The sequence below is a fragment of the Aspergillus alliaceus genome, assembly GCF_009176365.1.
Source record: "Aspergillus alliaceus strain CBS 536.65 unplaced genomic scaffold BDW43scaffold_5, whole genome shotgun sequence".
Lineage (NCBI taxonomy): Eukaryota > Fungi > Ascomycota > Eurotiomycetes > Eurotiales > Aspergillaceae > Aspergillus > Aspergillus alliaceus.
This window is the reverse complement of record NW_022474688.1, coordinates 580,702-595,930: the sequence shown is the minus strand read 5'-3', so window position 1 is coordinate 595,930 and position 15,229 is coordinate 580,702. Positions and strand designations below refer to the sequence as shown.

General features: G+C 48.3%; 6 protein-coding genes across 6 annotated transcripts; 2 read left to right on the top strand and 4 right to left on the bottom strand.

The window, feature by feature from the left end:
• Positions 1 to 53: 53 nt before the first annotated feature.
• Positions 54 to 1,919, bottom strand: BDW43DRAFT_263876 (CDP-diacylglycerol--glycerol-3-phosphate 3-phosphatidyltransferase). The gene is made up of 3 exons (XM_032040608.1): positions 1,605 to 1,919; positions 1,188 to 1,540; positions 54 to 1,128 (listed from the first exon to the last, which is right to left on the bottom strand). The coding sequence occupies exons 1-3, from the start codon at positions 1,851 to 1,853 to the stop codon at positions 129 to 131; spliced, it is 1,602 nt and encodes a 533-aa protein (XP_031904494.1). The 5' UTR covers positions 1,854 to 1,919; the 3' UTR covers positions 54 to 128.
• A 156-nt stretch (positions 1,920 to 2,075) lies between these two features.
• On the top strand, positions 2,076 to 3,051 carry BDW43DRAFT_181250 (complex I NDUFA12 subunit family protein). Its single transcript, XM_032038877.1, has 6 exons — positions 2,076 to 2,258; positions 2,350 to 2,356; positions 2,415 to 2,495; positions 2,547 to 2,610; positions 2,681 to 2,818; positions 2,884 to 3,051. Exons 1-6 carry the CDS (start codon positions 2,253 to 2,255, stop codon positions 2,933 to 2,935), a joined length of 348 nt encoding a protein of 115 aa, XP_031904493.1. The 5' UTR covers positions 2,076 to 2,252; the 3' UTR covers positions 2,936 to 3,051.
• On the bottom strand, positions 3,052 to 7,177 carry BDW43DRAFT_181266 (putative filamentation protein (Rhf1)). Its single transcript, XM_032038878.1, has 5 exons — positions 6,972 to 7,177; positions 6,736 to 6,859; positions 6,338 to 6,670; positions 5,678 to 6,285; positions 3,052 to 5,621 (listed from the first exon to the last, which is right to left on the bottom strand). Exons 1-5 carry the CDS (start codon positions 6,975 to 6,977, stop codon positions 3,168 to 3,170), a joined length of 3,525 nt encoding a protein of 1,174 aa, XP_031904492.1. The 5' UTR covers positions 6,978 to 7,177; the 3' UTR covers positions 3,052 to 3,167.
• Positions 7,178 to 7,316: 139 nt separating this feature from the next.
• Positions 7,317 to 9,867, top strand: BDW43DRAFT_263872 (RIX1/PELP1 family protein). Its single transcript, XM_032040607.1, has 2 exons — positions 7,317 to 7,697; positions 7,757 to 9,867. The coding sequence occupies exons 1-2, from the start codon at positions 7,362 to 7,364 to the stop codon at positions 9,815 to 9,817; spliced, it is 2,397 nt and encodes a 798-aa protein (XP_031904491.1). The 5' UTR covers positions 7,317 to 7,361; the 3' UTR covers positions 9,818 to 9,867.
• Positions 9,868 to 10,035: 168 nt separating this feature from the next.
• On the bottom strand, positions 10,036 to 11,670 carry BDW43DRAFT_307170 (wax synthase family protein; the record flags this gene model as incomplete). Its single annotated transcript, XM_032046192.1, has 1 exon — positions 10,036 to 11,670. One exon carries the CDS (start codon positions 11,668 to 11,670, stop codon positions 10,036 to 10,038), a length of 1,635 nt encoding a protein of 544 aa, XP_031904490.1.
• Positions 11,671 to 14,105: 2,435 nt separating this feature from the next.
• BDW43DRAFT_321961 (uncharacterized protein) lies at positions 14,106 to 14,770 on the bottom strand (the record flags this gene model as incomplete). The annotated part of the gene is made up of 3 exons (XM_032049453.1): positions 14,106 to 14,519; positions 14,567 to 14,650; positions 14,696 to 14,770. 3 exons carry the CDS (start codon positions 14,768 to 14,770, stop codon positions 14,106 to 14,108), a joined length of 573 nt encoding a protein of 190 aa, XP_031904489.1.
• Between the last annotated feature and the right edge of the window lie 459 nt (positions 14,771 to 15,229).

The window sequence follows — 15,229 nt, the reverse complement described above, 5'->3', positions numbered from 1 at the left end:
TTATTCTGATCTATAAGATATTGTACATGATACATATAAGTACATAGGTATACAAAACTCTATCGCAATCATAGATTGTTTGCGCCCCCCCCCCCTCCAACCTCCCACAGCAAGTTGTCCCAATCAGTCTATAAGGCACCACCAACTTTCTCGACGATCCACATAGCCAGACGCACATTCCAGCTAACTCGGCGTTCGGTCCTTCTCAAATCATCCCTTGAGATAGCCTGAGACTCCTTCTGTAACCATTCGGTCTCTGCGCCAAGCCTCCGCTTCAACTCCTGATCGCCAGTGACGACCAGCGCACCAACCTCAAGATCAAGGCTGTAGCTGCGCTTGGTGTAGTTACTACTCCCAACGAAGGTAAGACTGGGATGTTCTTCTTTGGGTAGTGTGATCCATAGACCTTTTGCATGGTAGGTCCAACCGCCTGGTTCTCCGACCGTGCCGCGTCGCCATTCTTTCAGCTGAATGGAATTTGTCCTTTGCGCTTCGGCTACGCGATCGAGGAACCGGGCTGAGAGATGGGTGTATGCTGCAGGGAGCATGCCGGAAATACCGGGAGAGCCGTAGAAACCATTGGCCCAGGGGGAAGCTGTGAGCACGGTGCCACGGGTGGTGGATTCGGTGTGTGAGGTTGACGTGCTTGCGATCAACAGTGAAGAGAGAACAGGATGGATGTTGAAATAGCCGGCGGTGAACAACCAGCGGGCACCTGAAAACGTGGAGGTGCTTGAAAGCATACGGAGGATGGTGGTAACCGCAGGGAACTCCGTAGAGGTATCGGGCTTTAGAAGCGGCGTAAACTGTGCAACGGGGTACACATATGTTTGGTCGGAGGATTTCGGTTCAAGTGCAGATTTTGTGTCGGTCGGTCGAATAAGAGGGGTCAGGACTGTCGAGGCGTAGGAGACGAAGCTCTCGGGATCCTCTAATGGAGATACTGCACCGTTGGCTGTTGGCCAGTCTAAAAGATACCCAGCTGTATTATGAGGGTCTGGTAGAACTAGGTAGCTCAGACTGCACACAGCGTGGTGGATGCGGGCAAAATAATCGGCTAATTCTCTGGAGTTGAAGACATGATATCGATCTACACGGTTCGTAAAGTAGTCGTTCGAGAGGTTCGCTCTGAATTGAGATCGTTAGCCGCCAATGCCTTTGGCTGAATTACACTATGGACACCATACCCAGAGAGGATAATCTCGTCGTCAATGCCATATAACTTCATGTGTTGAAGGCCCCAGCCCTCGTTGATTCTCCTAGGGACCCATCTCTTCTTCAATCCCGTCAGGTTTGGAGTATGAAACATGCGAATTTCCACCCTTTCCGAGCCATGCTCAGCGACCAGCGAAGCCAAAAGCGAAGCGCAGGAGGGATTTGGCGTTTCACGAGTTCCTCGTAAGGCGTCCGTCAGGATAGACACTTTGAGATCGGGATTATCATGTAGAGCCTGGTTCAAGGTCTCGATGAGCTCATGCTCTGATTTTCCTATATACAGAGTAGAGAGATAAACACGCTTCCGGGCCTTTCGGATCTTATTCTACAATTCACTAGATATTAGTCGGGCTACCTCTGTCGGTTATATCAAAACCAGATGGGCTTACCTTGAGCGTGCTATAGAAGGTAGCGGGTGAGTCCAATATTGTGATGCGTGATGCCGGGACCTCAAAGCATGGAGCAATCCGATCAAGCTCCGAAGTGATGCTCCCTAACGGTGATGCTGTAGAAGGTGCATTCGCACTGGGGTTGGCACTGGTTGTATATGCCGAGAATTTACGCTCACAGAGTCTCCTCCGCGCGATCGGGCTGCGCACGACACACCGGAAAGTCTGACCTCCAACACGGCCAAACATCTTTTTACCCCTACCGTGGCCACCTGCGATAAAAGAAGGAAAAGATTAGCGATTCGCAGGCTGGGCCTCAATTGAAGCTGAAAGTCAACTTAACTGTCCGCGGACGTTTATCACGTGCGTTTAGTGCAAACATTGCAAACCCCATACCGCGCTAGACCGTATCGAGCGGGTCCTGGACTCCGGTCGATCAAACGGAACGACCAACCACTTCACTTCCAATTAGCATTGCAGACGGAGGACGACGAGCTCACTGTTGCACTTCGCCCAAGATGTCGACTATTCTTCGGACGCTGCGGAACTTGAGGAGGATCGGGATCAAGGTTCGTAACTAATTGTGGGATTGTTTCCGCGGGGAATCATCAACTAATTTTCATTTCTCCACAGGATTATGGTCACCAGATGCAGGTATGCAACTCCCAAGGCAATGCGGTGGAAATAAGGAGACAGTCGGTTATGTTTGGATGAATGCTTACACAGCAAACGTTCGTGCGCATAGTATATCGGTATGGTTTGCCCGCATTTGACCGTTTCTACTGTTTACTGACGCAATCGCGACTTCAGGTGATACCAAAGCCGGGACTTTGATTGGCACCGACCGCTACGGCAACAAGTTCTTCGAGAATCTTGAGGAGGAGCTCCCTCGTGAGTGATGACATTAGGCGCGTTATTGGGCCGGTATTAACAGGGATGTAGTTCGTACACGATGGGTCGACTACAAGGAGAAAGAATACGACCCCTCACAAATTGAGCCCGGCTGGTAAGGATTTCATTCTGCTACACTTATAGTTGTTTCTAATCTAGAGTTGTTTCTAATCTTCTCGAAACAGGCACGCCTGGATCTCCTACATGGTAGACCAGCCTCCCACCGTAGATAGGATCATGCAGACTGGTGTGCGCACTTGGGAGCTGCCTGAGCATAGACCTACTCTGACTCTCTCCCGTGCTGCTTTCAAGACCTACTCCACGTACGTTGCCTTTCTTCTTTACACCTTTGTTGAGACGAAAACAGCCAATCGCTAACGCCTCTTAGCGTCAAGCCGAAGTATTCCGCTTGGGACCCTGTGGCGGCTCCCCGTAATTAAGTGAGGAGTAATCTAGTTTTAACTTAGCTCGGATTGACCCCAACTGTGTAAGACCATTGTTGGGCGATGTGTAAATAAAGTTTTCCTGTTTTCATCAAAGTTGTTCCACCTGAACTGCCTTGGATTTTACCCGCTGTGTGTTTAAAGTAGTATCTATCCACAATTCTATAACAGGATGGTATCTTTAGTGCTCCTCCAACAAAATTAAGTACATGAGGCAATTCCTGGCTATTTAAAGGACATATACACCAGAACCTATGTTAGACCAGTGACGGATCGGCCGTCGGTCTTCGAGCTCAACACACCACCACAAAACCTCTTTCAATTTCTCAATGTGCCCCTCAGCTTCATACGCTCTAGAGAGTGTATACCAGGCTTCGGAGTTGTCCCAGGAGCTACCGCGTTTCGTCAAGGCTGAAAGCAGACCGTAGGCCCGGTCACGAGCGGCGATGCGATTGAGGAGTTTAGGTTCCTCGTTCTGAATGGCATGAGGCACATGGTTATGTTCGGAGTTCGATGTTTCAGTGATTGACTGCCTATTTCCATGCTTTTCATCATTCTTCTTTCCGGCTGGGTTTTGCTTTTCTGGCGACGCTAGCGTCAGCATTGACATATCAATTTGGATTTCGGGCTCGGGCGGCTCCAGTGGCATCTTTTGATCCCAGATATCAAGGAGGAGGTTTGCCAAGCCAATTGTGGCTTTGGGGTGGTCAGGGTCACGCCTCAGTGCTTGTTCGAAATGATCCATCGCTTTATGAGGACGTGACTGGGCATTTAACAAGAACGCCTGCTCAGCCAAGAGATCAGCCCAAAGTTCGTCAACACTTCTCGGGGCACCCCATCCGCGCTCTCTAAATGACCTAGCAGAAGAGTCTTGCGCGGCGCAAAGGGCCTGGACTCGCGAAACATGCTTTGCAGCTTCATCACACGCTTCAAGCGCGTCATCAAATAACGCTGCCCGTCGATACAGGCCAGCAACGAGAAGCCAGATCTTAACGAGAATACAGAGGGCATGCTTCTGGGCCTGGGCGAGTGGGAACTTGGTCGCCGCTCTGGTCGGAGAGTCAAATCCGTATGATATCGGCAAACGAACATCCTGCTCAGGCGGCTGCTTTGCATGACCCATGGGAGGTGGCTGTCGCGTATGGCTCATATTATGAGCTATAGGTCGCAAGGGCTGTTTCCCACTTTGCTCATTGTTGGCAGAAGACGCTACAACCCTAGCCATGTCTGGGGACGTGGTTTCCCTCCCATTGGGTTGCTCAACGCTTGATCCGCCATCCGCTAGTCCATCACCATTCAATTGACCATGATTTTGAACTGGCGCATTGTCCGTCTTTTTAAGGGTACTACTGCGTTTCCGCAATTTCCGCGAGTCGGACCTTTTAATGGATTGAGGGGTCTCCTGTCCAATGTGTTTATCCTCACCCGTGACCTGAATCACTGGCGCCTGGTCGGTGTCATTCAGAATGGCCGATGGACTGTTTCCATCCGCCTTGAAGTCTGATCCGGATTGTACCCGTCGGTCTGGTGCACGAGGCCCTTTATGCCGTCCAAAAATACTGCCGCGGAGGCTTTTCACCGTATGAGCGGAGCTCGATGGGGGCCTGAGGCTGTCTGACTGGGAGTTCTTCTTATCATCGGCTCCAAGGTCCAGGTCGCCAAATAGGGTTGCAAATAGTCCAAGGAGTTGCTCGCTATGGTTAACAGCAGCCTCCGGGCCTTCTAGAAGCTCAACAAACGCCAGCTGAGTCATCCGCGTCTCGATTATACGTTCCTTCTCACGGGCGCGTAGCTCCTTGATTAATGTACGCTGTAGCCCAGCGCCGTTAGTCTGGTCTTGGGGAGACTGTGGCTGCTTTTGTGGCCTTCTCTCGTGGTGGGCAAGAGATGTAACCGCGGCAGGGAACTGCTCAAATGCGGCCTCGCAAGAGCGTTCGGCAATATCAAAATCATGTTTTGCACTTAACAGAAGGGCAAGCAGATGCCATAGTGGAACGAGGTCTCGCTCCCGTGTGAAATATCCCTGAACAGATCCCGGGTGCGTCTTCGCCGTCAGCGCTGTCTTGACACAGTCAATAGCGCCATCTAGATCTCGATCTTCTGCCAAAAGAAGAGCAAGCGTATATAGAGATGAGTAATTGGTTTCGTCTTCTAGTTCGGGAGCAGTGCTCTTTTCCAGATTATCGATGGCTTCAGCCCGGATATCATCACGTTCTTCATTCACAGGGGTCCAGTTGGCCCAGGACGCAAGGCTTATACCAATCCCTCTATAAGCTGCGGCAATATCAGAAGGAGAGACAGCCTGAGAGCTAGTTGAGCTTGTCTCTGGTAAGATCAGAACTTTTCCTTGTTCCTCATCATCGTCGACTTCTTGGACATGTTTGTTAATGATCTTCCTCATGAGTATAGTCAAGTCTCGAGCTTTCTCGACTTCTTTCGCTGAGCCGAAACAACACAGCATCGTGACTCCTTCGGAAAGAGTTCGTAATAAAGTGCCATCATTCTCCAGTTTTCCATACTGGGCCGACTTCTCTGCCCTTTCTTTTGCACTTACGACAATCTCGATATATGAATCAAGGGCCTTCAGCGCGAGATCAAAATCTGCTAGTGATGAATGAACATGAAATAGGCGCCGAAGTATCAAGTGAGAATGGTATGTTTTGGTAGCGGCGCGGTAGAGCACCTAAGGACAAAACCATGTTAGAAGAATCGACCACTGGGCTTCGCTTAACCACTTACATCAAGGACGTTCCTGCCAACTGCATTCTGACCGCCTTCTCCAAGATCTTCGTCGGTCCATTGAGGCCCGCAGAGTAACTCCCAGTTTTTGATTACTTGTTCAACCCATGCCTCCATTTGTGAGTTTTCGGTATCTGCCGTGGGGAACTTCGTTTCGCGGAGAAGGTTGCTCTCGTAAACCGCTTCCACACGCCGTAGCTCAGTGGCAAGCTGTGGACGTTCAGGCCCGCTTGCTGGTGGTATATAAGCCAGATCGTATTGTAGGATGGCTGACAAGAGATCATGATATGACTTCCACGTCAAATATTTTGGTGTACATTCCTCAAAGCCATCAATATGAGTCAATGTCCCTTGTTTAATGTTGGGGTGGGCGGACCACGCCCTAAGGAGCTTTAGGGCGGTTTTCATGAGGGCCTCGTCGACTATGGGAATGTTCTTAAGAGCTTCCGTGCTAGCGACCAATGCGCTCTCAGATGCGAGTTGCTCAGACCAATGTAAGAATTGGGAGCTATCCGAAGAAAGCTCATTGTGGCTACTCAACCATGAAGTAAGCGAATGAAGTGTGTCCAATGCATCGGCGGACCCGGAGACTCTGTGGTGCGCGGCGCCTATCCCTGCGTTAGAAAAAATGGAAATTCACTCAGCGATGAGGGTATATACCTTTGAGATAGCATGCCTTAGCAAAGCACACTTTTGTCCATGGCGAAAGCTCCTCTCCAGAGCCTAGAATTCTGCGGAGTGTCTCATCAAAGTCGTTCGGTAGACGAACCGCGGCCAACCCCGGTTCGTTGAGCGTCCAATGTACCCATCCAAGGCACACCTGCGCTTGGAAGATGTCTTGTGGTGGTCCATCGGCTTTCTCAACGGTAGACAAAAGGTGGGAAATGAGTTCTGGTAATGCCGAAGACGAGGAAGAGGAGGGTCGAGAGGACGATGGACGTTGAGGGGAGTGTAAGGCAACCTGGTATTCCGCAGATGCTACTTCTAATAGGCCTGTAGTGCCTCGGTCAGCTTCTTTGCACAGGTGTCACTAGCACCTGTTAGAGAGGGAGAGTTACACGTCTTTTGCGGTGCATGCTTGGTGACCTTGCGAATAAGTTCGGGGATCTCATCCCACTTGTTCTGACAGCGTGCGCTGTCCAAGGCAGCAATATAGCGACGGCCCTTGTCAGAATCTCGAGCCTAACCGAAGCATGTGTCAATAGAATTGAAGGTATTGAATTTCTTCTTCTGTGGAGTTAAAGGGGATACCACGTAGCCCAAAGGGGCATAAGTTTAAGGGATAAGTACTCACAGTCATGGTTGAGGGTGGAATGTGAGAAGGAGGTGAATAGTACAATCTAGGGGAGGGCAATCGAAACAGTACCCATAACTAATGCCCACCCCGAGGCTCCGGCACAAGATCTGGTAGGTACAGGTAGGTATGAACTAGTACTCCTCAAAAGGTACAATTCCCGAGGATTTGAGTGATGATCATCATGGTCCAGGGGAGAAGGAACCATCGATAGAGACCCGCTTGGGGTGTATTACTGGTTTACCTTACCGTTATGAAAGGTACGGTAACTCCGAGGCTTCATGTGGTCAAAGCTTTTTCCGTCCGGGAAAAAAAAAAGTAAATCTCCAAATTACCCATACCAATGTCAAATCAATCATCTAGTGAAGGACACAGACACACTTTGCCAAGATGGCTTCCATGTCCATGTCCTTACATGCGGTCAATCACCGGTTAACCAATATCCCCGTCAAACAACTACCGCCTATCGCATCATGCCTTGCGACTTCATTGAGCAATTGCGGGGAGCTTCTTTCTATGCCGCAGAATCAGAAATCCAAATCCGAGTCGGACAATGCCGTTCAAGTCCATAAGCTTATGACTCGCTTGGCAAGTCTACTACAGGATAAGTCTCCAGAAGGCCGATGGACTGCCGTTGTGCTTGTGAAAGCTGTTGTCGAAGCCGGTCAATGGGAGATCCTACGGGGATGCGAACCGCTTGTTCGCGGTCTGATTGCGATTCTTGCTGTCAGTGGTTGGTTCATGAAGCACATTTAGAGCAAAATGCTGATAATACCTCCGAACAGAAACCCGATCCGAATTCCACGAAGAAAATGGCTGTTATCACTTTGACACGCATATTCCACCTTACCTATCAGTATCCCACCCTCGTGCGCGAGATAACAACACCATCTCTACCAAGCTTCATCACTTCGGCTTTAAATCTTATCTCGGTTAAACCTCCATCGGAGTCTATCAGGAAGTTGAAGCCTCACACTCCCTTTTTGGAAACCGTCCTCAATGCACTCGGAGAGTTAATCGCACGCCATCCAACAATCTTCCGTCCGTTTTCGTCGCAGATGCATAGTATTCTCCAGGCAATTATTAGCTCGACGTCGCCTGTATTCCCTCAAACAGTGCTAGCCTCCGCTGAGCGACTATTTATCTCTTTGCATCATTGCGCTCCAAAGAATACATCTGGGGAGGAATGGAAGAATGCTTGCCAGATGACAATTGCTTCTATCCATGGCACTGCAGATTACGTACTCCGAGCAGTTGTAGAACAGTGGGAATCCGTGGATCCAGCTCTCCGACATGCTTCACGACCACAAGATTACAGCAGAGAAGTTGGCGATAATGGTCCAGACACTCTGGGGCTCTCCAGCTGGCAGGGCCTTGACGCCGGAGTGAGCAGGCTTGTCGTGCTCTTGCAAATGCTTTCTACTTGCCTTACGACCGCAACAGCCTCCATGGTCACCATTCCGGTAGGCTCTATACTGGACCTGACATCGCGGCTGACTGCTGTGGTTGTTCCCTCTGATGGACGAAGCATTCAACCCAATCCGCAGATTAGCCGTATAGAGAGGGATCATCTTTTCGCTGAGCTCCCTCGTATTCACGTTGGCTGCATGGAGCTCCTCTTCAACCTCGTGAAGACATTCGAAACAGGCGCTGTCTCTGTTACCCAGACTATCCTAGAGCAGACCCTTTGGGTCTACCGTGCGGAAAAGTTCAGCCGAGAAATTCGCGTTTCTACATATGATCTGGTTAATACTCTGCTCACCCGGATGGGTCCTTCGTTGACAAAGCCAAGCCTTTCTTCTCTTACCGATCCAATACGAGCTTCGTGCCATGATCTTTTGCCTCCTGCACATGACCAGGGCGCCTCAGCGAAGGCAGCGTCTGACCCCAAGGGCAAAACCAAATCGAACCAGGCTACCGCAAATGCAGACTCCTTCCTCAACCCAGGATTAAAGCAAAGCCGTCAGTCTACTGCGTCCTGTTCCTCAGCTCTTAAGAGAGCTGCTTCGGAGCTGCTCGCTGCAGTGCTCATGCATGCCCCAACTGAATACCTATCCCCGTCGCTCCGAGCTGAGATCGATCGGACAATCATTTTAACATCTGATAAGCACACTATGCTTGCCAGTGTGCTCAATCCTGTCCCTGCTGTGAAGGGTCGTGGAGTAAGCGCGAGTATTATACCGTTCTTGGCTCGGAGCTTCCCTACGGATATGGAAGTGGAGGGTCTTATCAGGCCTAGGATGCCTGTTTTGGCGACTACTCCAGGTATTGGCGGATATGTTGATGTGGAAGAAGAGGATGAAGAAGAGGATGAATATGTGTCCGCACCTGTTTCTCGGACAGTCCCAGCGACCACTGGATTTCTGCAGCCATCCTCAACCCCTAATCTACACAACGATTTGATGGATATGGATGTCTCCCACAAGTCTGCTGCAGCTATAAACAAACGCAGCCTCGTGGAGGACAGCAGACCACGGCCTCCAGTCCCTAGTTCAGCAGAGAAGGCAGAACCTAATGTCCAGAGCAAAAGGCCCCGCTTCGAAAACGATCTCACTGCAGTTTCCAGTCAGCCATCATTAAGCAGAGCATCCCCTGCAACATTCACAGGCACCGCTGCTGTCTCTGTTCCTTCGTCTTCAACTACTGCCACTTCGGCTCCACCACCTCGGGTTGCCAGTGTGAATACACCATCTACAACGACTATTGGCGGTCCACTCTCCGGCTCAGCCGTTGCACAGACCACCTCGGCAGATATTGGGGAGGATGACAGCGATGATGATTTACCAGCCTTGAACGTTGATCCGGATACGGAAGATGAGGATGAGGATGAGACCATGGAGGACTAATTTGTATAGTATGTCCATAGCGGGTGAGAAATCTAGACTTTATTCGCATACATATATAAATCTAGCTTCTTCGTATGCTTTATTGGACCTTAAGTCCATATAGTATATATAAGTTTTCGATGCACCAAGACACGGCATACCATTCAAAGGTAGCCTCATGCCCAATGCAAGTATACCATATACCCGAAAAGAAATATATAAACCAGGGTATCTACCACTCACATGACTCTTACCCCCCTCTCCCAATAACTACCCCCATCCCAATACTGAAACCATGTTCCTCGCCAACACCACCATCCCTCCCCTTCAACCCCATATCCGAGTCCCAAACCACGCAGGGGACTCACCGGCAAAGGTTCCGTCAGCCACAAACCACCCTTGGCGAAATCATCCATGATAAATCCCGCGGTCAACCACAGCCACCCAAACACGAAACTTGCATTCGCAGATCGTTTCAGCCAAATTGGAAATTGGGTCGTTCCTTTCTTGCCTGTGAATTTATATAACAAGAATGGGTCTACTACATGGGAGACGAATTCTTGGATTGTGATACCGACAAATTGAAGAATGAAGAATAAGAAGGTCCCCGAAATAGGATTTGTGTGGGACCACTGGGTATAACTTCCGCAGGCGTGGATTAAGCCGCTAAGCGCGAATGCGACGAAAGTCATTATGAGACGTCTGAGGCGCTGGTTCGTCGCTAAGGAACGGGGAAGCAGCGATAAAATCCAGTGGCCAGTGGACGTGAATCCAAATCGAAAGAGCTGGTGCCACCATACACTCCAGGCGCCAGCAAGGCCGTGGTCCAGGATAGGGACAAGAAACGGACCAAACGGGTCCGAATAAAGCCAAGGGGCGTCGAGAGGTGCTGCAGTTATGGTGCGGGAGGCGTTGGGGAATAAAATGGATAGACCGAGAAAAATCAGTGGGTTGAATGATGCCACGAAATTTACGGCAACGTATATACCAAAGCCCGTTATCACGGTGCGGTATAGATGTACCACTCCAGCTGAGAAGACCTGGTTAAACGCGAAAGGAGAAGGAGGCTGTGGGGAGATGATCCCCCAGAAGTATAGGTCGCGCATCATAAGGACCTTTATCACGTCCAGGAGGAGGTAGTACTTAAGACAGTTGAAGGCCACAGTGCGGATGCGGGTTCTTGAGTCTGGGTATGCAGCAACTGCCTTTTTTGCGCCTCGAGAATATCGCGATGGAGATCCTAGCTCGAGCTTAGATTCCACATGGGGAGGCAAAGGGCCCATGCTGGATATCCGCCAATTCCATTCGGGGCCCCTCATGTTGAAGAGAAGGCCCAGGGACCAGTTCAGCCTCTTCAAGAAGGTCTGAGGATACGGTTGCCATACAAGGGATTCCATGTACTGCTGTTCCCTTTGTTTTGCGCCGTTTGATCTACAACTCGAGGGTATAGATCTATTCTCAATTGAGGACTTCAGCGTCGCATCCGATAAACCAGTCGGTCTTCCATGCGCTGGGAGCTTTCGCTCAATCCGCAGAAATTCCCGCTCAGCATCATGAAAAACCAAGAGCGTTGCAGACCATATAAACCACCATGCGGCCACCAACCCTATTATGTATCCATTTGCACCAAGGAGCGCCCGTCGATACCGTAGAGCCCCGAGGGCCAGATTGAAGATAAGGATGAGGACGAGGGGTCGGACATATCGAGTACCTTTCCGGCGTGGAACGAGAAGTGCGGATACTGGAAGAATAGTGAAAAGTGTTAGATGCCATAGAAAGACGGGTTTCAGCTCCCCTTGTTGTATGCGCCTGTCCAATTGATCGCCATTGTCGCGAAGGATGTGGAGGTAGGAAGAGGGAAGAGAACCGGCCATAGGATGATCCGTTTGGATTTCTAGGCAAAGGACCACCCCGGAAATAGAAAAAACTTATCTTTCAAGACGCAAACAACGAAGACTGTATATATATATATGTATGTATGTATGTATATATGTATGTATGTACGGAGACATGTACGTATCAAGTTATCTTCATATCAATGCGTTGCAAATTGCAAGGTTGAAATAAAGCCAGAACCCACAACGGGTTCCCCCAGTAGCTGACGCAAGGGATATCATACGGGATTTATTTGCCTTTTGTTTGGCTATGAAATAACTCGCCACAATAACTTCCAGCATCCCTTAGAATTTTAGCCCTAATATACCAATGTAATAAGAGTTGGGTCGTTTTCCTAGACGCTAACAGGATGGCGAATGATATTTGCATCGCATTCTCAACAACGAAGTTAAGGCTCCTGTAAATCTTTCTTTGAGATATATATAAGCGCAGTGGGATCCTCCCCGAGAGTCACAAACCATCCGACCCCTTCACTTTCTATATTGTATTTAGCTAGCATACAATAAGAGTATACTTATACTAATTGAAGGAAGATATTTTTATATGCCGGACCAGTTAGAAATTCCGCTGCAGTGTAACCACCAAAGCAACTAAACTATACACTAGGGCAATAAGCCTCACCAGGACCTGAAGATCAGGAGAATATTAACTTTCTATGAGCTTGTAGAAAGCTTGTCAACCGTAGTGTTCCCATGTAAGTAAGTAGCAAAATTTGCTCGAAGTCTCGCCATGATTTCATTGTGTAAGTACGGATTCGACTACCCGCAGGTTTAACATAAGTTCATTTCTCTATGGTATATCCACTAGCTTATACCTCTTACTATATAATCCCGAAGGTACTGAATTTCTAATCTTCTAATTTTTTTGCCGAGCTTATTTATTTCTGCCTTGCTACTTTTCAGCACGTTTTTGCTTAAGCAACTTTTACATAAACTAAATTAGGAAAGTAGTATATTAAGCCGAGGATATGTCTTTCGTAAGTTTTCAAATTTTACTAACGCTCGCATGGTGATTAATTGCTTTTTTTGAGCCGATTCGTTAAGGAGCTTAAATATTTAAGGGTGAGTTCATCTTGGAAGTAGGTATCAATAGATGGGGACTCACTGGAGGGTGCAGATATTGATAGATCACTGCAAGTACTAGTACGGATTCGTTTATGCGGGCGCTCACCAAAGCTATCTGGAGAAGATCAGATGCTGCAGGAACCATGGCCAACCAATCCTCTTTAGCTGAGACCCATCGACAACACAGTGATTCTTCTCCTGATAGCTTTGGTGAGCTCGCGAAGACGAGAGTTGTTACCTTTATAGTGCCTTGATCACTTAATTTCCATGTAATCAAACCATATCCCCAAGTGAGATGACTCCCGCATGGACTTCGATTTAGCTGGATCAGCCATGACTCGGGCTCTACGGATGTGTTGTGTGTAGTAATGCTGTCTCGTCTCGATAGGCATCAGACATCTTAAGCCACATTATCCATGAATTGTATACTATAGCGAATGGGCGAAGACCGGCATGATGGCCATCGATGCCAGGTTACCTATTGATGGATCAGATCCCTGCTATCGCACTGGTCATTGAGCGCAAACTGATGTGAGCCGAAGGGAATACATGCATAGGGAGTGTATATGTTAGTACAGTTCATCCACACTAAATAGACTTCGCTATATAATGCATCGCCTACTATTACCACGCTGAGAGTAGGCTTGCCTGCAGAACACTTCCAACTTATAGTTGCAAAGCTATAGAGGTTCAGCCTTCTCCTCACTCTGCTAGGCCCAAAGCAAAAATGGGACTCGTATCATACGGCTGCTTCCGGGTTGCTTTTGCCCCTGAACACGTTATTTTTATCCTAGAGGTATGCTGCTGTAGATGGGAAGCAATTGAAACTTGAAGTGGAAGTCTTGGATAATATACAGTTTCACACAAGACTTATATCTTGTACATAGTATTTGGTAAGGTCACCAAGCATTTGGCGATTATTCTTACTTTTAAATGAGGATGCAAGTGAAACAAGTATGCTATTAATGCTATATGATAACTGTGTCATATAATTACTTGCACTTTGGCTAACATTTAGGGAAGTTATTTATCTCCTAGTAGGTTTAACAAACACTGTTCAGGGTGATGGTAGACCCATAATATTTGCCTTAGGCATGATGAAGTATATCTTGAATTGAAACCTCCAATCAAGATCACAAAAGACAGCTTATTTGTTGTCAGACAAAAGTAATTATATGCCACTAGCCCTGCATGGAGTCAGTTACTCTTAAGAATTTGCCTGATATTGCATTCACACAAAGTCAGTAATATCTTGACTGGTCCTTAAGGATCTCCTTCTATAAAAAGATAAAGAAGTAAATATATCCATCCTAATTGTACGGAACTATCATCTCTTTCACTTTCACATATCAGATCCACTCCGGAATAAGTGGAGGATGTCGGAAATACCTTGACCACCGTAGGTTGTCACAGAATTTTAGAAACGCCGGCAGCTCTGCGTCTTGAAAAGGTACCTTCATCCAGCTGATATCCTCTAATCTATATTCCTCCGGAGGCTCAAACTCTTCAAGTTCAGACGGGTCAGATAATCCACGCACCTCCAATTCATCTTTATCCAGTTCCTCCGGCTTCCAAACCCCATTGACTAGACGTACGAATCCCGTTGTAGAAGGGTAATACGGTTTAGATACACTCAGGACCGACTCTAAAGCTTCCTGGTCCACCATAATGAAGAACCGATACCGACATGAATCTGGGAAGTGAGAGTGGTCAATGCCCTGCTCCTCTTGTGGCACCGTCGCAGCCCATTCTTGGAAATACTTCTGTAGAGAGCGGTGATCGCACCGTCAAAAGCTTAGTCTTCAAAAACTGTAGAGGCGAAGCTGTCCAAGAGATCCAGACCATTATAGTACTTCAAAAATTCAGTAACAGGGTAGAGAAATCGAGTTATAAACTTTTCCCAGTCGGAGTCACTTTAATATGCGCAGCGATAAATCACGAAACCCCAGGTTTTGAATCCATCCTGTTGGAGGAGTCGTTCTAGTCGGTCGGCGCTATTGATAGTGGTTTCCATAGTGGGAATCCGTTTTGATTGCCGTTGGGGCCGGCATTTGTGGGAGATCTTCCTTGTGGTTTGGAACTGGTGTAACTATAGGCGTTCGACGGGAGGTGAAGCGTAAACGATGTAAGTGGAGAAGCGATCGACGCTGCGGAGGCTACGGAAAGTGGGGAGCCCGAGTTGGTTGCCGATAAGGAGATGAATTCTCCTTATGTGCATTTTAATTTGGAATGTTTTTGATTCAGGGTCAGTGGTTGGTTCTGGGGGGAGTAGAAAAGATGGTTTAAGGGTTAAGTGAGCAGACTTGAGCCAACAGCCAACAGTCAAGGAGTTCACCTCTGTTCCGAACTGTGGATATGCTTAAAACTCAGTGGGTCTAACAATAATCAGCACTGCAATTTTCTTTTCTTTCTTTCTTTCTTTTTTTTTCCTAATTCATCCGGGCAAGGATGAGTGAGTGTTCAAGTGTTCAAC